This window comes from Dromaius novaehollandiae, chromosome 8 (genome assembly GCF_036370855.1).
Source record: "Dromaius novaehollandiae isolate bDroNov1 chromosome 8, bDroNov1.hap1, whole genome shotgun sequence".
NCBI lineage: Eukaryota > Metazoa > Chordata > Aves > Casuariiformes > Dromaiidae > Dromaius > Dromaius novaehollandiae.
Window position 1 is genome coordinate 9,456,681 of NC_088105.1, and position 24,469 is coordinate 9,481,149.

Here is a 24,469-nt window from a genome sequence, read left to right on the forward strand (position 1 = left end):
CTTCTTCTATCTGCTGTTTCCGCGTGTGGGAAATGCAGGGTAGGGGGAAGCAGGTGTCTTTGGCGCTAGCAGTGATGATGCAAGAGGAACTGCACTTCTTTTCATCCATTTCTGAGCATTTCTCACACGTCTTTCAGCAGTATGAGAAAATGCAAGAGGAGGATGAGCGCCCTTCTTCCAGGGCTTGCCTCCAGCCATGAGGACGCAGAGCTGGGTTTCTGCCTGGGTACCCCACCAGCAGATGTTTTCCCACCTCTGGAAGTCCCCCTGGTGACTACAATCTTCAGTGCTCTGTTGCTACCAGGCCTCCTGTTTTCCAAGTGCTCTCTGAATGCTAAGATGCGGATGGGAAGTTGTGACCGTTCAAGCACATGGAGTATTTTCCTAAGTGCAGGGGAGAAGAAGTCGCTCTCCTGTCTCCAGGTTGGCCCTCTGCTGTTGGTGGCCACACGGCATTGCTGTGAGCCATCCAGCATCACTTGGTCTGCATAAATGGCTTTGTTTTAGCAGGGCAAAGGGTTGGTCCGTGCCCTCTGTGTGTAGTTAGAGAAATGTTTTCATCCTCAGAGACGAAGGGCTCCACCTTAAACTAAAAAGGCCAAATTTTTGCTGCTATGAATCAGGGCTTCCATTTGTCAGGATTTTCCCCTGAAAGTTGGGAAAAAGAAAAAAGAAAAAACAACAACAACTTGCTTCTGTGGGAAAGGAATGGGAAAGTGGGAACACTAGGGAAATAACAAATCTTTTGCAATTTTCTTTCCATAGATCTCATTGGTCTGAATAAAAGACAAGATTGACTGTTTGTATTCTAAGCTCTGAAAAAGAAATCTGATGTGCCCTGCATTTGAGAAATGTGGGGGCATGAATTGGTTCCTGCTAATGATAAGTTTTTCTGAGCCATCTTTTGCAGACTTCTTCAAAGAAGTTTGTGGACTCCTTCTCTTCTCCAGGTTCATCCTTCCCAATAGATGGTCAGGGTGTCCACATCTCTGGGGAAGAAGGGGAGCATTTGCACAGGTTCTGTACATATATTGGGAAAGTCTGGGGACTTTTTTTTAAAAGGAGTATCTGTGTTGGTGATGCAGCGTGAATAGAAAAGTGGCAGTCACGTTTGGCAAAGCGTGGTCACCCAAGCCATGCCCAAAACTTGAGGTGGGTGAGTAATCACCAAAACATGATGCTGCAGCCAACTGTGGTGGAGGTGAGGGCATTTCTGAGATTTTTGGGGTAATCTCTGAAGAGACAACCTCATCCCACATGCTTTCTTTTTGTGAAGGAGGCCATTTCGGAGGCCATGTGTAGCTGAATCTTTTCGGAAAGAGCCGAGACAGTGCCAGCGCTGCGGAGGTGAGCCGGAGCAACAGCGGCCTAACAGCCAGGCAGAGCAGTGCAGCAGATGCGGTGAGCAGGAGCCGCTGTTTAACCGCAGAGCGCTCCAAGTCTGCAATGCTGGCTCTCCTGTGACACATTTGAGTTTGTTTATCTTGTGGGAAAAACACTGGGAAATTGGTAGTGCAGGTCTGGGAAAAATCAAGGAAAGTGTGAGTGCGCCATCGGGAACACCTGATAGGCAGCACAGTCAGATTGAGTGCCATTCCTCCAGCGCTGGTGGACAAATCCCAACGTACACAAGCAGAGAACTTTAGCCCAAGGCATTTTGTTCAGGCAAAGCTCCCACTGAGTCAGTACCCCTGGGTTTGGTCACAAGGTATTATACTTAAATGAACATTTATGAGGAGCAGGGCAGCTGGGGAATTTACAGAAGGATTTTTAGAGTGGAAGCCAAAACAGGAGAAATAAGGTGAAATAAAATTTAACAAACTGAGAAAAGGCAGCAAAATAGGAGCCAGGTGCTTAGATCTGAACAACAGATCTGATTTTGGTCCATAATTGGAGAGGAGAGAGTGAGCTGGCTGCTCAGCTGAGCAATCCATGCTTTTTTATACCTGCTGAAGAACCAGAAGTCAAAGTTTAGGACTGAGCTGTGGCTTTGAGAGTGTGGTGGGGAAAGAGAATGCTTCTTAGCATGACCAAAAATAATGCAAAGGAGAAAGTCAAAGGAAGACACTGGACAATTTCTTACCAACACTTTTGACAGAATCAGTTTGGTCTGGTGAAGTGTCTTGATAGCTTGTCTTGACTCGACAAGGTCATGAGCAACCTGGTCTAACTAGACCTCTTTTTAGCAAAAGGTTGGACTAGAGACCTCTGGAAATCCCTTCCAACCTATGTGATTCTCTAATAGAATCAGATCAGCTTTTTTCCCTGAGTAGTTCTGATCTGCAGCCAGAGTTTTGTAATGTGCACTGTTTCCTTAGGAAGAGCTGAGCTTGTTTGCTTCTCCAACCCTATTGTGTGTCAGTGATGCACTTCAGGCCTTGCTACAAGATGCTGGAAGAGCTTCTTGCTAGACAATTAATGGCAATTGGCTGGGACATATTTCTCTACAATTGCTAGAGGGTAAGAGAACAGATGAGGGATTGATGAGTTCAGCCCTTGAATCACCTGGCACATGGAGGAGACTGTGTCAGCTATAAGTCCACCCTTTCTTCTGGCCACAACTTTAAGCTGTCCTAGCCTTGGCCTGGAGGAGAATCCCAGAATCCATGTTCAGATGTGTAGCTATACAAGGGCTCTTCTCGCTCCTTGTGCACAGGAAAAGAACACATAGGGAGGAGGAAGGTTCGAACTATGAGCCAAGACTGCCATAAGTCTCTTGTAGCGTCACACAGCAGGCAGGACTGGGACATGTGTGCTACTCCTACCCCTAGCAGAGGAAGGACAAGCAAGAATGACATTGCTTAGCTTGTACAGTTAAGCCCCTCGGCCTGGAGTTATCCAATAGAAGCCCATATGGAGGGGCCAAGTTAGGTGTATAGCTGCTGTGGGCTCCCTCTAAGTCCATGAGGCTTCCAGTGGGGGTATTTGAGGTCTGATAAGGTCTCAGGAGAGGGCTAGATTGCTCTCTCTGTTGACTCTGTAGGGTATCTAAAGCAACAAATATCCTTTCTAAAGTTAAGTGGGGAAGAGCAAGCCTTGTTACTTTGCTTTAGAGGGTTAGCACTGAAACTAGATTAGTCAGCAACACAAGTCCCACTGTTCCTTAAGTCACAGCCTTCTGGGGCTCTTGCCTGGGCAAGGCAAGCGAGCTCTCCTGTCCCTGATATGGTTTATGGGAAGGCTGTTGGAGGACTGTTGGCACACAAGTATTTTTTGCTTGAATCTTCAACAGATTCCAGTTGAGATTAAGTTAATCTCTGTCTTTTACCCCCCAGCTGGGCCAACACCCACATGTAACACATATCAGAGGGACTGTGTGTTTGCGGCTGGAGTTAAATTTGACTCAGAGCTCAAAGGAACACTCTAATGAGTGCAGACATAAGGCAACATCATAAGAGTAATAGACAGTGAATCAAGAACTTCTCTTTCACCCTGACTTACTGTATTAAGAACAAGGGAGTAGGCAACGACAGGAGAGCTGTCTGCTCTCATCTTTCACCCAGTCTTGCCCTGATTTAAAGCGTTTTCCGGGAGTTGTTGGCAGTTGTTGGCAATGCAATGCCATGCCAGGGTCTAGAGTAAAATTTGCACTGATTTGCTGCAGACACATATCTTCTGTGCCTGAGTGCTATTCTAATTGGTGCTCTTGGAAAGAGAGCAACAACAGCTCATTAACAGCAATTAACACTCAGTGAGGGTCCCCCTCAGGCAGTTAGTCAATGAGATTCTGGTGTGTGACACAGTTAATGTGAAAAGAAAAACTGCAGGGCAGTCTGGATAAGGATAGAGCTGCTGGGCTTGTCATCTCAATATCCACTATAACAGTAGAAGTAACAGGTAAGAAAAGAAGGTGAAAAATGACCAGGCATGTTCTAGTGGCCTAAGCAAGGCTTATTTACCAGAGATACACTGGGACATGAGGTCAGGCTGACCGGACGCAGCTCTGAGCGCAGGTGGTACAGTCAGTCGCCTAAAGCGGCAGACTGCTGCAGGGGACAAAGTGGCCCTGGGTCCCTTCCTACTTGGCCTGTGCCACGGCCCCAAAGGCCAGGCTGCCTGCAGGGACCAGGGCCATGTGAGAGATGAGGGTGCACAGCGTGGTGTTTTATTAGGAGCCCCCACTTCTCCCCCCTCAGCAGGAGCAGCCAACTCAGCTGTCTGGGGCTCTGTCTGCCCCACTTCTTCCCCTTTTTTCTCTGGGGGCAGGGGCCCCTGTTAGCCCCTCATTCCTGGAGAAGCAAATTCAATTTTGCCTCCACTGGGATGTTTTTGACCATAGCTGGGATATTAGGGTATCTGATGAACCTTAATGCAAGCTTCACTGGCATCCCTTCCCAAGAGAAGGATGCTAAATTGGATTAAGGCTGCCTGAGAGCTTCCTGCTGTTTAAGCAGGCCTTTTCAAAAAGTAATCCAGATTAACCTTACTGAATGTGTCTTGTAGACAAGCCCCCAAGGATGAACATATTATTCTGAACTATTCTCTGGTACTTGAGTAGTCCATTGTCAGAAAACAGCTGAATTTGGTTGGACTGATAGTAAAAAAGGTGTGAAATGGAGAGCATCTGAGGAGCAACTCAGTATCTTGAGGCAACAGCTGACCTGCTTAGACCTTAATCCCATGCAGACAGTAAGGCAACATTCAAGTTGGCCGCTCACTTCCTCTTCTCTTTGACAAAAGAACCCCTGGCAGGTCTTCCTCATAGTAAAAGAGGTCAGGTTTGTGAAAAGTTATTTTAAAATTGCAAGCCCTAGGAACAAACAGAAGTTGTTGACGCTGTTGCGGAGCATGGACGTGACTGGAATTGGAAGGTGCCTGTAGGCACCTTTGCTCACTGCCTGGGGTGGTCTATTGCTTGCGGTAAGGACAGAGAGGTGCATTATCTATGAACTATTGAACTTGCTGCCTGTGAGATGTCAGTTAGATTATTTTCTTGCTTCATGTTTGCATGAGGAAAGCATGGTTAAGGGGTGTTCCTGCTCAGGGCCTGAGTCCCAGTTGCTTCTTTGCTCTGCACAGCACCTCTTGGAATCCCACCAGTCTGGCTCCAAGTGTTGGCCTGATGTTCACCAAGGACTGAGCCTCGAGTACTGGACTTGAATCTGGGGTCTTGTAAGTGTGGTGGTGAGGATATGAGCGCTTTGAGGAGCCCAGGGGTGGCTAAACTGGGTTCACTGGCTACTGAGCCTGTTGCTTCTCCTCTCTGATGGACCTGTTGGGACTGGGGAGGCACAGAGGGTAGTTAACATGGCTTCTTGCCGGACCCTGATGGATTCTCTGGTAAAAACTTTAAAGGTTTCCTGAGAATAGTTGGCTCTGAGCTCACCAAGCAATATAGTCTTTCCTCATAGGAGAGCCTAGTCTCTCTGAGCTTTTCCCATTGATTCCTGGCTTCCAGACCTGGCAATGATAAAAGGGATTGTCCTTGGTATAGCCTGCTATATGTGGAGGATGAGATATCTACTAAACTGCTTGCTCATAATGTAAGTGTACTCAGAGGCTGTGTCCGTACGAACATGCCTGTAGGTGACTGAGCTCAAACTGAGCCCTAGTTTGGGACCGAAGACCTTGGATTTGATTTTGACCTTCACAGACAAAATACATGTAGAGTAATTTGCATGTAACAAGCCCTTAGTAAGCAAGAGTCTGGTGTATTGTGCCGAAGACAAGCCCAACAGCGTGGGATGCTGCTCTGGGGTCGCTTACTCTCAAGAGGTCTCAGGACTTGGGATGCTTATGGGTGCACATCAGGGCAGTGCAGACCCTGAGAAGATGAGCCTGCTGTGCGCTTGGTCAGCACCAATTAGTGAGGTCTGCAGCATTTTTACATTTATGCCACCTCTGGGTAGTCCTGGGGAACTGCACACCCTTGGCCTCTAGCTGGTCCTGGCTGCTGCCTTCTCCTTCTCTGCCAGATATATTTTTGTTTGCTTAGTCTTCCTGTTTCTTCTTTCCAATACCCTGTTAGCTGTGAAAGCTGTTCTTTTCCTTCCATTTGATGCATATGTCTTTCCTGTGACATATTCCACATGCTGGTCTTCTCATTTTTACCTGAGCCTCTTCCAGACTCTTGAGAGAGAGCTGTACTGCATCTCCCAACCTGTATCGCAAAATGAGGCTGTGAGTCGGGCACCTCAGAGGGCTCTTTGGGGCTTTCATTCTGCCAAAGAAGGCATGAGAGAGGGAGGTAACATCTCTGATGTGGGCTGATGAAGGGAGAGAAAGCGTAGCTGAGGGCCGTGTCCCCAGACAGTAATGAGAGGTCCGCAGGAGAAGGTCAGGAGTGTGTGTGGGGGGGTTCAGCATGGAGACAGTGCCTTCCTTCTGATGGGAGGTGGCACCTGGGCACAGCCATCCAGGGAAGGGGGCAGGTGAGATCTTGGGGACCCTGATCAAGAGCGGAGGGCTACATATTGAACCTTTTACAATCAGTGGGAAAGTACTGGCTCCCTGCATGCCCCTGTTTCAGTGGGACTAGAGCTCAGCTGTATTAGTCCAGGGGAGCAGAGGAGTGTGAGGGTGCAGACTACAAGTCCAGGAGCTGGTTACCAGCCCTCTCTTTGGCATTAGCCAAAATGTCTCTTTCTGAAAAGCAAATTGTAACATTTTCTGGATGTGCCCAAATCTTCTGATGTGTCTTTCTGGGTGCAAATAAGACAAAATCTACAGTGATGCAGTCATTTTCTTCCCAAGGTAGTAGGCTCAGGGGTTAATTGCCAATAAACCTCAGCTGGAGGATGTCTTGATTAACTCCTGCAAGCTTTTCTGTGAGTTTGAAGCTGTCATGCAGCATGTGCTGTGTGGGACCTGCCAGGTCCCACCCCAGGGATAGCTGCATCTGCGCAGAGAGGGAAGAAAAGATGTGCGTGCGAGGGGGAAGGAAGGATCCCTGCCCAACAGTTGTAGGCAGCCTGGGCGCTTTCGGGGAAAACGGTCTGTCCAGATGTGAGCTATTGTTCTAGCAAGCACCACTGTCCCAGAGGCTTACTTAAGGGGGCTGATTTTATCAGGATGACAACTGTGAAGGAACAGCGTGTGTTCAAGGGCTGGGAGGAGTCGCTCATTGTCCTTCGTTTTAGCACTCCACGGGACTCCTGCTCGTCAATCCGTACTTCTGTCTGCAGGAGCTGGCCCCAGCTGAGACCCTCACGAGGCTAGAGAGACCCCAGGAAACAAAACGGCAGGGCAGCAAGGAGCTTGGCAGCGGTCTGGTGGGACTCCGTCAACTCTGCGTTGATGGTGTCTCTGGAATGATTTATCCAGCGTTTGGGTTGGCAGGCTGAGCTACAGCCATTGGAGTTGTTAAATGAACATATTGTTTTTAGTTTTCCTTGGCTCAGACATTCCCATTATTTAGGAAATCAGGTTGTCCATCCGCAGAGGGTGATTGGGGTTGGGGGGGAGAGGGAACAAGGACGGTCCGAGTTCTGCGGAGCCCAAACCCAGTGCAAGGCAAAAGACTCCATTAGAAGGGTCTGGAGGGGGAGAGGACGCTAAGCGTTTGCGATTATCGACTGCCAAGGGCCGCGCTGGGGTCCAGAGGCAGCCTCGGATTTTTTGTTTGTGGTTAACGTATGATCATTACATTACAAAACTTCCCCAATAAATTATATCGTGTCCTTTTTATATCCGAGAGGAAGGCATTTTTAGAATGCTGGCTTGTGTGCGCTGTGATCTGGGCTGGAACACCCAATCTCTTGGACCTAAAAATAAATTGGAGACTTGGGACTTGGTTTTTCCCTTTAAAAAAAAAAAAAAAGAGAGAAGTTTGGGTTGAATACAGTTCTTTTCTTTCTCTCTGTCTCGGTCCCTTTCATAACCAATATCAATGCTTCAAATATTTTCCCCTGAGTGAAAAACTGCTATGGTGAGTGTAGCAAAGTTTTAGGTCTTCTTTTTTTTTCCAAGACTGGAGATTACCTTTGTGGTGAAGGGTGCATGAGGGGACATTGTAAAAACACAGGGCTGCATGGTTCCCCTTGCAGAGGAACTAGGTGCTCTTAGCTCAATCCCACTGGAGCTTGATCCCTGCCCAGCAAATTCACCCTGTGTTGCCAGCCCTGTTCAAAGGTTTCTTCACCTGCCAATGTCCAAGTGCTTTCAGCCTGAAGGGATGAGGCATGCAGGAACTGGAAAGGGCAACAGCAGCCTGGAGGTTGGAAAGACAGCACTCTGGTCTTGGAGCATCCTTCCATAGATGTGTTCTGCTGGTTCATGTGCCTTGTTGCTGTGTGTGCTCATTGCAGCTCTTAGCTGCAGGCTCAGCTGAGCATCACTCGGAAATCCGTCCTATTCCACTGCCCTGTCAGTCGAGCAGGCTGGATAGAGAAATGGAACTAACCTTTGCTTGTCACTAGTGGTCACCAGAACAGTTCTTGGACGTGACTTCATTCCAGGGTCTTGGCCTCTCCCATGCGCATGGAAACCAATTTGCTTTAGACAGGAGCGTGGCACATGTTTTAGGGTTGTGCTCACCACACTCATCCGGGCCACAGCTCTCCCTCTTCCCACCAGCCCTCTGAGATCTGTGCTACAGAGGAAGATGCTGTGGGAGATGGATGGGAAAGGAGTAGGCACCTGGTGAAACAATAGTGGTATCCAGAAAAGATGGACGCTTGCCTTCTGTTGAACAGCAGTGGGATGTGGCTTTCTAACTTCTTTAAGCTCCTGTGAAAAGCCCACATGGCAAATATCATGTCTTCTGTGGTGGTTGCAAACATGGACCCACCTGCCTGTGCTATAGGCAAGGGTATTTCCTGCTCTTCAGCTGGAGAAGACGAGGCACAGAAAACCTAGCTGTCTCATTCACTCATCATGCAACAACACAGAGCTGGCATTGCCATGGGGCTCTGGCATCCTGCTTCCTAGTCCCTAGATGGAGAAGAGGGTTATTTAATGACAGGAGATGAAGCTGACAATGCTCAGTGCTGGCTAAACACAAGGCAAAAATCTACACTCCCATCTGCACAATTCCCCTCCGTCTGGTGTGCTTAGCTGAGTCTGCTGGCCCTGAGGGGCTCTGCTTGGCCACATAAAGCCCATGCGATGGCAGGGAGGGAGAACAGGAATGTGACTCTCACCTGCTTTATCCCCTCTGCATTTTCCCCAGCAGACTGAGAAATGCACTACAAAAATTGGCAGTGAAATTCAGGTTCCTGGAGACACAGACTTGTTCACAAAGGTCTTGAGACCTCCCTAAACCTAAAATGTTTATTCATTTTTTGCTGCAAGAATAAGAGTGAACAAGATCCGATGCAAGTCAGCTATGGTTTAGATGGGATAGGGCTTATCTCCACAACTGGAGACAGGGAAAAAGTGCTATAAGACTTGGTCATGGCCCTGGAAGTATTTTATTTTTCTTTGAAGCAAACAATACAGGCAGAAATTGAGCTGTACCTGGTTTTGTTTAGCTTGGAGCCTGTTCTAGAATAACTTGCCACTGTTGAATTCTACACAGCGAAACCACAAGGGGCTGCAAACATAGTCCTCTATTTCCCCCTGTGCTTCTCGCTCACCCTCTCTCACACACGTTCTGTATAATGCAAGCATCTCATCAGCCAGCATCAACATTACAAAAAGAAGGCGAGTGCTTATCCTATGTTGTGGATAGTGAGTCTCTCCAAAGTGTGTTGGTGTGCACTGGAGCCGTGATGCTGCCTTTGCTGGGCTTTGGAGCTGAGCCATTAAGAGAAATGCTGGACTGCAGTTCTTCCCTCCTTTCCCAAGCTGCTGCTTTGCTATGTTGTCTTTCTCCCTGACAGGGTTCCTTTCTTTCCCTTAAATAGTTCAAAACTGGATCTTCTGATTAACTCTCCCCCGCAATGCTTTTTTCCTCTGTTTTCTTTTCAGAGATGTTGTTGTCTTGCAGTGATGGCTCCCGTCTCCTTCTCTAGGGCCAGGCTTCCAGACAGTCCTCACACAACCCTTGTAAATGCACAGTAGCTTCCCAGATTGCTAGATCTGCAGTCGGAGCAGATGCTCTCGCAGTTAGCCAGGCATGTGATCTGGGATCATGCAGATCTGTGATGGTCTAAGCCTCCTTCCCAGAGGCGCTCTCAGAGAACAAGGGGCCGGGAGTGGACGCAGGTGGGAAGCCCACCTCTGTGGGGTCTGTCACCCAGGCAGGCACAAGCTTTGGGACTGCACCCGCAGTCCACGCTTGGTCAGTGGCATTGTTCCTTCCTCACATGCTCTTGAGGTACGGGGGGCCGAGGTGAGTTGTGCTGCAAGCAGGCTGGACTGTGTTGTGGACCTGCTCGAGGATGGCACTGGGAGACCATGTTACTGGGGCAACAGCGGGAGGTGAGCTGCAATATGTCTCCTTTGCTTATTCCACTGATATAGAGGGGAGGCAACAGGATAGACAAGGCTGCAAATCCCAGCTCCTGAATTCCTGCTTTGTTGGGTTTTTGAAGTGGAAAGTTAGAGGAAACAGGAGGACAGAATTCCCTTTGCAATCTCAGGATTTTCAGGTCTGTGTTGTTTTTTGCCTGGCTTCCTACACCGGTGACAGGTACGTGGCCTTGCTGTCCCACAAGGGCATGGGTTGGGCTCTCCACTTTGCAATGTCTGAACCCACTGGTTGGTTCCAGATGGGTACAAATCTCAGACATCTGTGTTCCTATGAGCTCATGGAAACAGGCAGCCAGGAGATGGAAGCTGACTCTGTGATCTGCCCAAGGTGGGGAGTAACTGCAGCCTGTGCTGAGCCTTCATAGACCTCGGAGAGACTATGAGGGCTGTAACCTTAAATACATGCCTTAGCTGGGGGGGGGAGGGGGAAGCTTCAGTCAGAGCTCACAGATGCCATGAAATAAGAATCAGGGTTTAGTCTGTTCTTTCCTTCCAAGATTATTTGCCTAGTAATTAGTTCTTTCCTGAGTTCGCTCCTACTTATGCTTTTGCTAGATGTTATTTCTAGATAAACCAAGATTTCTGACTGAGAAATTCAGTGTAGGATCATCAACTGGTAACCTGTAGGGTGAGCTCAACCCAGGAGGACGAGAGTCTCGGAAGCACTTTTGGGGTTCCAGCTCCCAGGAAGCTCTCACTGGGAGCAGCAGAGTGCCCACAGCCACTGAGGGCAAGCGATGAGCTCTTGTCTTCTGCTCCCACCCATGAGAGCAGCTGGAAACTGAGCTATTTTGAAAGCTTGACTCTACATCGCCATCCGGTCTAATGAAAGACATCCCCATACCTGTATGGGACTCAGATGGGTCACATGTTTTAAGATGATCTCACCCATGAGGAAATAGTAAGCCTCTCTGAGGAAGTGATGGTCGTGATTCACTCTGATAGAAATAAAGGCCAAATAAGCAAATGGAAACTCCCTATTGACCAGGTCCCTGTAATTTAAAAGGATTTTTACTACCTATTCCAGTATGCATTTGAAAACCTGCGTTTACTCTTACATACTACAATCAGATGGTTTTTAAGCCATTAAGGCCCATTGGGTCAATAACCATCATTTTCAAAAATCTATTAAATACTCATTTCTGTGGAAACAGAGCTTCTACAATTGATCACAGCAACCAACTCCCATTAAAATAAACCCCAAATGCTATCAACTCCCCCAAGATGTAGAGCACTAAAACACAGATTACCGGGACAAATTTATCCCAGGGGAAAGTTGATGGCCCATTATGCTTAAGCAACACAAGAATTGTCACACAAGCCAGGAAGTTTATGGGACTTGCATGGATTTGTCCTCCCTAGGGGGGTTAAAAGGAAGGTTCATGGGGTGAATCAGTAGCGCTAACACAAGCTCAAAGCCAGTCTCCTGGGGGAGCTTTTTGGGAAACGTTTGACTTATTTTGTATTAACTTTCAAGTGTGTATAGGGGATCTATAAGGCTTTGGCTGTTTCACAGAAGCAGATGATGCATTAGGGCTGAAGCCCTGCAAGGAATACTGGACGTGTGGGTCTATCCTTGTGTATGTTGCACACCTTGGTTGAGTGTCCAGATTCTCTTATTACTCAGGCAAAATTTCTGAGCAGGAAAACCCCAAACACATCAGTATATGTGTGAGGAAAATGTGGTGGTAAGGTCATCTCATAAAGAAGAGGGTCGTCTTTTTCCAAGTCCTTGCCTTTCTGTTTTGGGGTAGAAGCTCTTTGGGGCAGGGCTGCTGGTATTGTGAATGGATCCTAAAGCAGGCTACGGGTGTGCTAAAAGTGTGGGATTGCAAAGTATCCCTGTGGGTTGCCTCTGGGTGAGAAGTGGCCTGAGAGATGGAAGGATGGTGACTGGGGGCTTGCTATAGTGGGGGGGGGGGGGGGAGGAAAGGGACTGCGTTGGGGACGCTCGCTCTTCACGCGTTCCTGGTAGCTCTTTGGATTTCTGTGCGTGGGTGATGAGAGGTGTGGGGTCCTGAAACAGGGCAGGTCATGCTGTGCAATTGCAGAACTGTGGAGCAGAGAGGCATTGTACATCCCTACTCACCACTGGCAATGGAAGAAGGTTATAGCTCTGGCAAATCTCCCTCAGGAGGTGACCCAAAGGGCTGACGCCCTTCTGTGTGGCTGCCGTGCCTTTAGGAATCGGACGCCTCCCTCAAGGGAGGCAATAAGATGAGGAAATAGCAGTGCGGGAGAAAGGGGTCCAAGCCCCAGCTCCTGTGTCTTAGTTCAGCAGAGAGCTAGAGGTCCATGAGGGAGCTTTGCAGTCCAGCTGTCCTTTCTGATTAGGGCTTTTCTGCTTACTGTCTCTGCCAAACAGAAATAACTTGCAAGACACGGGCTGGCTGCTGGCGTCAGCTGAAAGTTGCTGTGCCCCATCTGAGGGAGAGGTCAGGTAGTTCCTGTTGAGCCAGAGGTCCGATTTCACTTGTTTCTCTCCATTCATGCCTCCTTCAATCAGCTTCACTGCAGCCCTCTGCTCCCTTTCGACAGCCCTCACTTTTTCTGCGATGTGTGTGCGTGCCTGCTTCTGACCCAACACTCCTCTTTCCTTTGCTCTGTCCCCTGTCTGAGCCCTTTTTCCGAAGGAGATGATGTCCGTGTTATGAGACTGTGTTTAGAAGCCCCCTCCAAAAGGCCATGGCAGAAAGATGCACCTTCTTCTCCAGCAACACTGCCATGCTGGTTGTGATTTGGGCTGGGAATCTAGGAGGAGCCAAGGTGGTGAATTAGTCTCTCACTTCCTAAGGAAATTTAATCTGAGGAAAGCAAAGGGGATATATGTGGATTCCTGCTCCTGAGGAAGGGTAGACATCTAACTGTAGAGCAAATATTGTGGGATTTTTCTCCTGTGCCATGCAGCCAACAAGATTCGTTAGGAACCCTTGCCCCCTTTGGGATCACTGGTTGTTGGTCCCGATGCTTACCACAGTGCAGGGTTGACTCCTCTGGGAATTCGGGAGAGGCTACAGGTGTCTCAAGTAGCCACACAACCATTTGGTTTCTTGGGCAACTGAAATGCAACTTGGACAAAATACTAGTGCCCATGTCCACATGAACGATTCAAAAACCTCGCCTGATCAGTAGATGTCCTAAGGCCAGGTCCTGTCTCAGTTGTAGCTAGGACACCAGCACAGGCACACCGAGTAGGCAGCTGGAGGTGCAGCCCCCTTAGCATAGCAGTGCCTTTCTCCCTCTGACAGCTGCTGGGATTCCCAAAAGAGCCATCCCGATGCTTCGGCAGTGCCCACCAGCAGTGCTGGGTTGCAGCCACTTCCCATCAGGGAGGCAGTGGTGTCCACCACCTGTGCGACAGCTAGCAGGGGAGCGAGGCAGTACACTGGCCTTGGCCTGAGGATGCGTACACTGTAAAACCAGTGTTTTTCGGTGATCCAAGCGTCTGACGCACATGCGATCAGTATGATTTTTCTAGCCAACAGGCCAAGCTGCCTCTCTGCTATAGAGCTCAAGGCACTGTCAGGCGGAGGCAGAGATGAGATTGAGGAAGTTAATTGGCAGCCCATCCATTCCTATTAGATTAGACCGTGCTGAGGAAAGATCCATTGAACATCCTGGTCTCTTCAGAGGAGAGAGAGAGGGAATTCCCCACTCCTGCAGTCCTGGTCAGAAATCCTGGAGGCTGGGGGCTGATTGATGCAGATGGTTCAGCATGCTCCAAGAGAAGCCTCAAATTTGGCAAAGCCCCCTGTGAAAAGCCACCAGAGAAGGCTGTATCCGAAGACGGTGTTGTTCTGTTGCAAGCCGCAGCATTTGGAAGAGGAGGTCAGAACATCTGTTGATGGGGTGCACATGTGTAGTCACGTGCACATGTGTCCTGAGAGCTGCCTGTGGCGGTGTGAGTGTGCAGCCTGGAATACACCACTCCTGAGACGGAAAGCTTGTCGAGACAGACGGATGATGCTTGTATTCCTTCAGACAGCTGTAAGCATCTAGCTGTTAGTGGCACAGCTGGCTTTTCTGCTCTTGTTCTCTCACTAGCTGAGAAGTCTCCCTTTCACATCAGCAGATGATAAGTGGAGATGTTTTTCCAGGCTGCCGTTTATTCCCATTTATTCAAAGTTTGTTGGGGCCCATCCTTTGTGCCTGGGGAGCTATAAAGCCTGAACCAGTGAGGAGCTGCTTGTCCAGCCTCCAAAATGCGAGTTCAAGTCTGCAAAGCACAACTAGCCATAAGACAAGCCCCTGCTCCCTCACTCTGTCAACAGAGCTATAGGAAGATCCAGAGAGGAAACGGCATATAGCTGAAAAGCAAACAGGCTTTGAACAGGCTGGTGGTGAGGAATTAGCATGGGTTTCCTAAAGTCGGGTGCCATGGCATGGTGCCAGGAGGCAAAGAGAAGTCCCTGATGTCTGATTGTGGCTTCTTGAAAGAAACATCAGCCTATAGAGCATGCCTTCGCCTGTGTTCACTCCTGCAGTAGCTGGGATCTGTTGATTCAGTCAGCTGGTTAAAAACTTAGTTTCCCTGCCAGTTTATTCAGAGTTTTCCCAAGGAGGGCATTGCTTATGCTTTACTGAACTCCAGCTGATCACATCTACTTCATTCCCTGTGTTCAAGCACTAAGGAAACCTCAGTCCCTATGGATCTATTTTGTTGTTGGTCTCTCTGATGCCTAAAAAGGTGCGACTCTCGGGCAGTGCTCTGTCAGCCGACTTTGAGAAAAGCTAAATCCCTCAGTTTCCATCAGTTGTTTAGTGGTGGCTCAAATGTAGTCTCTTGTCTTCATCAAACTACCTATTTCCATGATTTTTTTGGGGGGATGGCATGGAAGGGTGGAACTAATAGTGTGGAAACCTTTATACCTCAGTCTGTTGAAATTTGCAAGTGGATTCAAGGTCTGTTAGAGTGAGGACAACCACACCAGCTTGTCTAATTATGAACTTTGTTCATTCTTGTAGATACCAACGTACGTATCACACTTGCTGCTCTTCAGTCTTATGACCTGTGGTCAGTCCTTCAAGTTTCAGAGTGACATTTCCCCAGGGCCCCACTGCAAATGTACTGCATCTACTGAGTTTTTCTTTTTCCCTCTGTGAATATTTTCATTGCTGTACTTCCCTGTCCTGCTTTTTTAATCTTCATCACTTCACCTTTCCTCCCACCCAGTCCAAATGTCACCTTAGCCACCTACCCCCCATCCAACTGCTACCACCTCTTTCTCTCTAGCTTGAGCTCTGCTTCAGTGCAATGCTTTTAGTTTTCTTCCAGCAAGGTACAGCAATATTAAAACTCTACCTCACCATCCTAAATAAAGGTGGAGACCATATATTAATTTGTCCATGGATGCATCTCAGTTATGCTGAGTTTCAGCTCCCTGTCCAGCAGACCCACTCCTTTCTTTTCTGTGCCCTTTGTATTTCTAAAAGGACTTTTTTTCTTTGTTTTCACTGGAGTCAGATTGACTTCTGGGAATTCTCATCTCACCCCTGCTCTCCCTGGCCTCTTGGGTGTAGCGTTGACTGCTAGTCAGTCCTGTTTTTTTCCATTCTGTCCTTAGTTCAAGACCTGCATTTATCCCCCCCCCCCCCCAATTAAGTTAATCTGAAAGTTTTCTTTCTCATGTAACTCTGCTATAACTTCTACATTGCTTACCAAAACCAGGTCTTAAATAGCATTGCCTTTTTCTGGTTCAGTGATAATTTAGCGAATAATTCTGTTAGAGAACACTTCCATGAATAGCTGGGCTGTACCATTGTTAGCAGCATTTATTCTTCAGCCTATCTTAGGGTAAAATGCCCTTTAGGGCATTCTAGTCTAATGCTAATGTTATTGACTTTCTTACCCAAATCTGGCCTCAAAAAGTTGCACACAACCATCTGATAGAACTGGGAGCAGGTATGCTATGGGGATAATGGTCTGCAGACTGCTTAGTCTCTTTCCCCAGTAAATCTACATGGAAGGATCACAGTCTTGAACCAGAGCCGCCCTTGTCTTTCTGATCCTACCCACAGCTCTGCCAATGCAACTCATTCCAAGCCTGCTGTTTCAGTCCCAAAGCCAAATCCATCTCCCACAGGGGTTTTGAGGGTAACCTTAGAATGCAACAGGAGTTGCTCATATATAAGGGAATCTCCTGATCCTTAAGGCCATCACATAACAGTTTTGCCCTGTGTCCCTTTCTGACATCTTGATCCTCAGCCCCTCATTCAAATTTTAAACTCTGTCTTTTATGCAGCGCTGCTTTCTAGGCCATTCTTCTGTTGATGCTGTCAGTGCCTCAGAGATGGGTTTTCCTGGGCGGATCCAAGAAGGTATGCGATGCCCTCATCCCTTGGGCACCCGAACGGCTTTGAACTCTTTGGCTAGTGTCCAATACCCACTGAGGCAGATGAAACTCCTGTTGACTAGGGAGGGCATCATTCCAGCATCATTGTGCCTCTCATGATCCCAGGGGAATGTCTGTTACTCAGTCTTTCCTGAACCTCTCAGACGTGTTGCATATCTGTCCGCATTACCAGGGCCTGCCAGCTGAGTGAAAGTCATTTGGATATTACTGCCTTGTGAAGTTGTCACAATTCTGGCAATTGTGTTTGCGGCATACCAGCATAGTTCTGGCCCCAAGTCAGAGCTCCTGGGCCACAGTCTTGTGGATGTGAATAGCCTTAATGAGTAAAGGAGAACTTTGGCTTTCATCTAAAATACAGCGAATGGGGGGATCCCCATTCGCAACAATGCAAGAAGTTTCAGGGAAGGGAAATGCAGAGTGTGAGGCAGCTACAGTTATGAGAACCATCATAGTCTGGTCTGGAGGCAGACCAAGTAACCAGTCTCAGCTTGTATGCTGTGCCAACGTGGTACCTATCCTGTTTGCATCGTGGGAGTGGGCTTTGTCTGCCTGCGGCAGGGTGTAAGGGAGCAGCATAGCAGGGATGAGCATAGCCTGTGAACTGATGTGTTGGAAACAGAGATGGGATTCACAAGTGGGATGATTCATTAAGTCTGGAAGAAGTCTTTATAGCAGCGTCTCTATAGTGTCCATAGATAGCCTCCTGTGGCATCAACAGGAAAAGGAGTCCTTTGGCAGGACTCAGATGTTCACGTTGGCTTACCATCCGGAGAAGTGTCTCTCTTCAATGACTGTACAAAGAGCTCAGAGAGTCTGTTGTCAGAAAATAGTTTGTGCCACTTTTCAGCACCTATTTTCATGGATTGAGTTGTGGCTCTTTCAGCGTGGTGCCTCAGAAACTAGGCTGCTCTGTGTTGTGTTAACCCTCTCTAGCCTATGTAGAGCATGTTGTCAGTATACCCGCCAAACCAAAAAATTACTGGCAAGCTGATGCTTGCTCCTGGGAAGTCCGAGGGATTCCTCATTCGTCAAGCAGAAGTTTGAGGAAAAAGGCAGCCTCCCTGCTTGGCAGGAGTAGGAAGAGGAATTTCCTTGCAGTGGGTGAGGGACATGAAAGCAGAGCCAGAATCCCCTGTGACTTCATTAAGGCTTCATGGTTAGCCTGGAACTGGCTGGGTCTCAAGTACTTTCCAGCTGTCCATGGAGGGCACTTGGACACCTTCCATCCAACCCCACTCCCACATCCCCTCTGAAATGTCTGCAGGGAAAAGACTCCTATTTTTGAGTTGCAGTGGAATTCCTGTGGCATTACATACTGCATCCTTTGCAATACCCAGAGAATTCGGCTTGATTTATGAGGTTGCATGGGATATGTGATCGCCTTGCTTTTCATTCAGAAGTGCCACCATTTGTCTTTCACTGGTGATGGCCATTTTTGTGTCCATGCAAGGCCCCAAGTCTTCCCATTATGATATGGCTATCACTAAAACCTGCCCTTCTCGCTCCTCCTCTCCCACCTTAAACCAAATTAAGCTTGTGTTATAGCATCTTTGTCCTGTACTGCCCAGTAGGTGAGCAGATCCTTTCCTCCCTCTCATTTGTGCACCAGCAGCACTCCTATTATTGCTGCTTGGAGAAGCAACAACAGCTCTGTCTCTCCAGAATATGTCAAGCTTTCTTCTTTTACCAAGCTAGTCCAGAGCTTGACTTTCCACAAGAGTAGAAAGATACTGTCGCCCCTGTAGGCTAGGACAAAATTGCCAAGGCAGAAGCGTGAGAAGAGATGTGAGGGCTCTCCAGAGAGGCTTGGTAGCATGGGCGGAGCACAATTTTTCAACCACAAGGAAAGAAAGCTTTGTGTCTTGAGAACTTAGGACAGTAATACTCATGTATGCAAAGTAATACTCATCCAATGGCTTTCTCTTTTGATGCAATTGGATGATACACAGAAGATGGTGCTAGACTCTTCTCGGAGTTGCATGGTGATAGGACAAGAGGCAATGACACAAGTTGAAACATGAGAAATTCTGATTAGATGTTAGGATTTTTATTTATTTTACCATCAGGGTGATTAAATACTGGAACAGGTTGCCAAGAGAGATTGAGAAATCTCCGTCCTTGGAGATGTTCAAGTCTCAGCTGGACATGCCCCTGATCAACCTGTTTTGAGCAGGGGGTTGGACTAGATGACCTATGCAGGTCCTTTCCAACTTAAATTATAATTCTGATTTCACAGATCTGTGATGATACAGTAACTGAAGTTGCTGGACTTCTTGTCTTCCTTTCCTGTCTTGATAGTCTGAAATACCGTGCAATGACAGTACATCATTATGTCCCATACAAAGTCAAGTGCTCCTGACCGAGCACCAGGGCCACAGAAGCATTACTGCTGCTCTACCACACTGCTGTAGAGCCACAGAAGGTCTAGGCTTCTTCCCCATCTTGCCTTACATCAACCATGAGTCCCACAAATAAAATAGTATGCAATGTGGTATCTAAGCCTGTTTTTGAATCAGACTGTCAGCTAGTGTCATTCAGGAGAGCTCTGTTGAAGTCAACAGTATCAGAGGTGAGCACCTGTCGTATGGGAGGCACCCACACCTGGACTCATTCTTCCAAATACCATAATTTCAGATGGTGTTTATGCCCACAGTCCTTTCTAATAACAGCAGCCTGTGGGCCTTCCTTCCCTAATCCCTGATTACTGCTGCATATACTCTTTTGACAAGCTGCACTCTCTCGGGGTAAAGGCTCCTCTGTGTTTTGCCAAGTCAAGGTGGTGTTACCAAGATAATTGGAGGACAAATGTAGCTGCTTACCAATGAGTTTTGTACATTCCTGGAAAAATATTTTCTTTGGATCTGGCAAACCCAACGACCTTTCTCTGCCTCAGTTCTGACTTCCGCTCTATTCTTTGGTTTTGCTGCTCAGCTGAAAGCTATGCCTTCAGATGTTCTTCTGGCCCTCCATGTGTTTGTGTGTCAGCTTGCAGCACCCACCCTGCCATAAATATCATCTAGCTTGGAATCCTCCAGCCTTGGAGGAGCTGGGAAGCTATTTGGGGAGCAGAGGAGAGGATTATCATTTACCCTGTTTGTGGAGATCAAAGGTTGTTCTGCCTTCCCCCAAGGGAAAATCACAGAAGTGCTGAAGAAGAAGGGGAGCATAACATTGGCAGTAAAAGACTGGTAAAGACGCCAGTTACATGTCTAAGCTAAGGATGCCAGTGGGAAATGTGGATTGAGAGGAATCAGAATTGCCCATTCTAATTTGTTTTGGTCTTTCTCACATCTTTGGGGATGCCAGCAGGATGATGTTTGTTCTTTCTTTGCTCTAGTGGGTGAAATCAGAGTCCTTTCCTCTCCCTCTCTATCCAACCTATTTGAGCAACTCTTTTGGAACTGCTTCCCCTACCCCGACACCACCCTGAACTGTCCAAATCTCTCAATGGAGGAAATTACAGTTATTTATAATTAAGGGTAGACAAAAAATGTTGCTAGTGTCAAGGGAACAGCAGGCGACAGCCAGAAAAACATCATGTCTCCAGAAGAGAGGCGGCGGGAATATCCCTCTGAATAGGGCTGACGTCAGCTCTCGGAATTTGGACAGCCTGGAAGGGTTTGGGGCTATTTTTCCAAGATATCATAGGTCAGGAATCAGCGTTATTTTTAAGTCTGTGTCCCCTGAGCTGCTCTGGTGCATGAGGGAGACTTTCTCTCCCCCTTCCCCCTCCTTTACACTCTATTTCTATGAAATTTTTGTTTCTTTTCCTTCCGAGTCATGCCACAAATATGTTCTTCAGGTTTATTTATTTTTCTCCCTATCTATTCCTCTAGCCCTACTCCCGTCTTGGTTGGGTTGAAGAGATGGCGTCAGCGTGGCGCGTGTCTGGGATGCTCAGGCGAGACATCACAGAAAAGGGATCGTGTTATCCTAATTTGCCATTTCCGGTTGGGAGAGTTTTCTCTCCACAAACTGATGTGGCTGGGGAAAGTGTTCTGGGAATGCTGCTTTGTGGTAGGAGATCTTGAGGTCTGATGAAGACAAGTTGGTCATCTCATCCCACCGTTAAATTCTGCCATACGGTCCAGCCAAGATTTTCTCAAGTGACTTAAGTTTTGGAGCTACTTTGTTGCTGGGAAGGTGGGTGAGATGTCCGGCCTACAATGGCTTATCAGGGCTGATTGATAGAGGAGAGGTACTTGGTGGATGCTGACCATCAGACACTTCCCAAGTCAGTATTGGCTTCCAAAAATCTTTGCCATTTCAGATCCAGAGAACTGGCCACCTCTGTGTTTAAAGCCCTCCTTTCCACATGCCATCATGCTCTAGACTGCTTCTGGAATCTTGTTTCCTTATTTCTTTAGTCACCTTTTCCTCCTTCTCCTCCATTTGCTCTAGCAACCTCTCTCTTTCTAAACAAATCTGTTGATATACCAACTCTTCACTAGGAATTCTTCCATTTCAAATTGTGTATTTGCACATCTCTCACTCTCATTGGTTTTCTTTCTCACTTCAGATCTCAAATGAGAACACGCCTTTTTTTCCCTTAGCCTGTGCTTAGTGTTTTTTGTGCTTTCTTCCATAATTCAATGTGGCAAGGAATCTGCTAAGGGATGTCACTTTTACAGAAGCTGCTAGTTCAAATATAGCTGATGTGCCTTCATGGCTAGTCCAGTATAAAGAAACGATTGCATTCCCTTCATAATCTGACCACGCAGCTTGAAGATGCCAATTGCTCCTGGAAGCATGGGAATAAGTGAAATGCTTTCCACCACCTTAATGTTGCTGTTGGCCTTATGCTGCAGATTTAGTCATTCTTATGACATATTTCCACAACCGTGCGTTTCCATCACCCTTCCATGGTGATATATTTGAAGCCTTTCCATGCCTTTTCTCCCCCCTAGAAATCTCTTGAGTTAATGGAGTCTGCCCTGTGGCTTCACAAACTGTGGGTCAGGCTCCCCAGATTTTGAAGACTCAGAAAATGGGGCTCCTGTCTTAGCCCATGAGGTTCATGGCACTGATGGTGGGAATGGTAGTACTTGATTAACATGAATACCTGGTACTTGTAGCACAGCCCAGGCCCTAAAATCCAACTACTATTATTGTTGCCGTTATTGTTATTAAGTTCGCTCCTGATCCTCTTACTCAGCTTAGAACATGGACTCCACGAAGACTAACACTAGGACTGTTGGTGTATTGATAAACACAGATACAGACCTCTAACCTATGCAGAAGGCAACAGTGCAAACAGAGGTGGACTGAAAACTGGCTGAACTGCTGGTCTTAGGGGGTTGTGATCAGTGGTACAAAGTCCGACTTTAGACCAGTCACTAGTGGTACCCCCCAAGGGTTGATACTGGCGCCAATACCATTTAACATCTTCATTAATGACCTGGGTGACGGGACTGACTGGACCTTCAGCAAGTCTGCAGACAATACAAAACTGGGAGTAGGGGCTGATGCACCAGATGGTTGTACTGCTATTCAGAGGGACCTCAACAGGCTGGAGAGATGGGCAGAGAGGAACCTCATGAAGTTTGACAAAGGGAAGTGCACAGTCCTGCACCTGGGAAAGAATAAGCGCTTGCACCAGTACAGGCTGGAGGCTGACCAGCTGGAGAGCAGCTTTGCAGAGAAGGAGGTGGGGGTCCTGGTGGACAAGAAGTTGACAATGAGCCAGTCATGCGTCCTAGTGGCAAAGAAGGCCAACAGCATCCTGGGCTGCATTAGGCAGAGCGTTGCCAGCAAGTTGAGGAAGGTGATCCTTCCCCTCTGCTCAGCACTGGTGGGGCCACATCTGGAGTTCTGCGTCCAGTGCTGGGCTCCCCAGCACAAGAAAGGCATGGGTGTAATGGAGCATGTCCAATGAGGGGCCATGAAAATGATAAAGGGCTTGGAGTATCTGTCATATGAGGAGAGGCTGAGAGACCTGGGACTATTTAGCCTGGATAAGAGAGGGCTGGGGGTGGGGGAACTGGTGGTGGTGGATCTTATCAATGTGTATAAATGTGATGGGAGGGTGTAAAGAGGATGGGGCCAGACTCTTAGTGGTGCCCAGCAACAGGACGAGAGGCAACGAGCACAAACTGAAACACAGAAAATCCTAGTTCAACACAAGAGAACACTTCTTTACTGTGAGGATGGTTGAACATTGGAACAGGTTGTCCAGAGAGGTCATGGAGTCTTCATTGCTCAGAACCTGACTGGAGGTGGTTCTGGGCAACCTGCTCTAGGTGACCCTGCTGGAGCAGGGGTGTTGGACTAGATCATCTCCGGAAATCCCTTTCAACCCCAACTGTTCTGTGATTTTCTTTCCTCTCCCTTTGTTTCTCCTCCCATTTATTCTCCTTTTATTCCATTCTCTAGGGTCTCTTCTGACCTCATTGTTCCAAAGCCTTCTCTAAGAGTAAAACTCGGCCATAACAACAAAGCTACTGTTACTGGTAAAAATTCTTCAATTTTGTGTAACTGCATCCTGCCCACGCCCCTCACAGGGCAGAATCAGTAGTCTCATGGGACATCCTGTTGAAACTAGCCAGATTTTGTCATGCTTTCCCAGATGCTCTTGGTCTCAGAGGGCTGAGGATGGACTCTGTTGCACCCTTTCCTGGGAGATCTCTTTGGGTGTTTCCTGCATCTCTTTGCTCCATTAATATTTTTGCTGACTGTCTCCCATCTCTTGTCCTTGCAGGGCTTACATGAGTGTGAAGGAGCTGAAGGAGACACTACAGCTGAACAGCACCCACTTCCTCAATGTTTACTTTGCCAGTTCAGTGAGGGAAGAGTTGGCCGGTGCTGCCACCTGGCCATGGGATAAAGAGGCCCTTAGTCACCTGGGTGAGTAAGCCAGCCCCACTTGTGGGGGCCTGGGATTGTTGGGTTTTACCTTTCTTGCTTGACCTGGAGAGAACGGGCACTAGACACTGTTCTGAGATGGGTGGGGAGGGAGTGAAGGAAAGCTTGTGGCTTGAGACAAAGCATTTTGGCTTCAAATACAAGTCGCTTCAGGAAACTTTGTACCTGTCCCTCTGCCTTAATCCTTCTTTGGTAGAACTTGGTGTTTTGGTGCTAAGTAAGCATGTGCTCAGGGAGACAGGGACATTTACACCTGACACAGTCTTTTGGGGTGGGGGCAGTCGTGAAGCTGAGCACAGATTTCCACTGAAGACCTGCATTGACATTTTAACAAGGGGGTTGTCTCTAGGGAAAAATCATCGTTATGGCCATCAAACAACAGTGCAAGCACTAGGCTCAGGGAACCGATGAGTGGGAGTGGAATTGTTACACTGACGGTCCCTGAAGCCAAACAAAGCCCACATAAAAATTCAGAGAATTTTGTGCTTTCTAGTTAGTGCTTAGGCTGCCACAACTAGAGCATATATGACTATAGGTCTAGAAGATATGACCTCCAAGGAAAGTACTGAGGATATTTAATGGACAGAAGAAGGTCATGGTAACAGACTTTGGATATACCAACAGCTGCTGCTATTAGGAAATGAGTCCCTGTTCCCCATGTCTGTGGTGGATAAGGCCGTGGTGTTACATTCAGACAAGGGACATGCGCTGATAGAAGAAACTCTTTCTAATGGTAAAGGTGCTGAAGCACTAGGACAGAGACCCTGGGGAGAGTGGCAGGTTCACTGTCAGTGCAGACCCTGCAGAAGGGATTAGACTGACATTTGTCATGGATGGTTTAGGTAAGGCTGATCCTGCAGCAGGGTAAGGTGGCTTCTTTGAGACCTTCCAGATCTATCCTC

At 47.8% G+C, this 24,469-nt stretch overlaps 1 protein-coding gene across 1 annotated transcript in view; it reads left to right on the forward strand.

Annotated features, from left to right (window-relative positions):
• PAPPA2 (pappalysin 2) overlaps positions 1-24,469 on the forward strand; it is a 119,685-nt gene that overhangs the window by 12,252 nt on the left and 82,964 nt on the right. Inside the window, exon 3 of the mRNA XM_064515609.1 lies at positions 23,404-23,549. Coding sequence (XP_064371679.1) covers positions 23,404-23,549 — 146 coding nt within the window. The remainder of the gene's footprint in view (positions 1-23,403; positions 23,550-24,469) is intronic.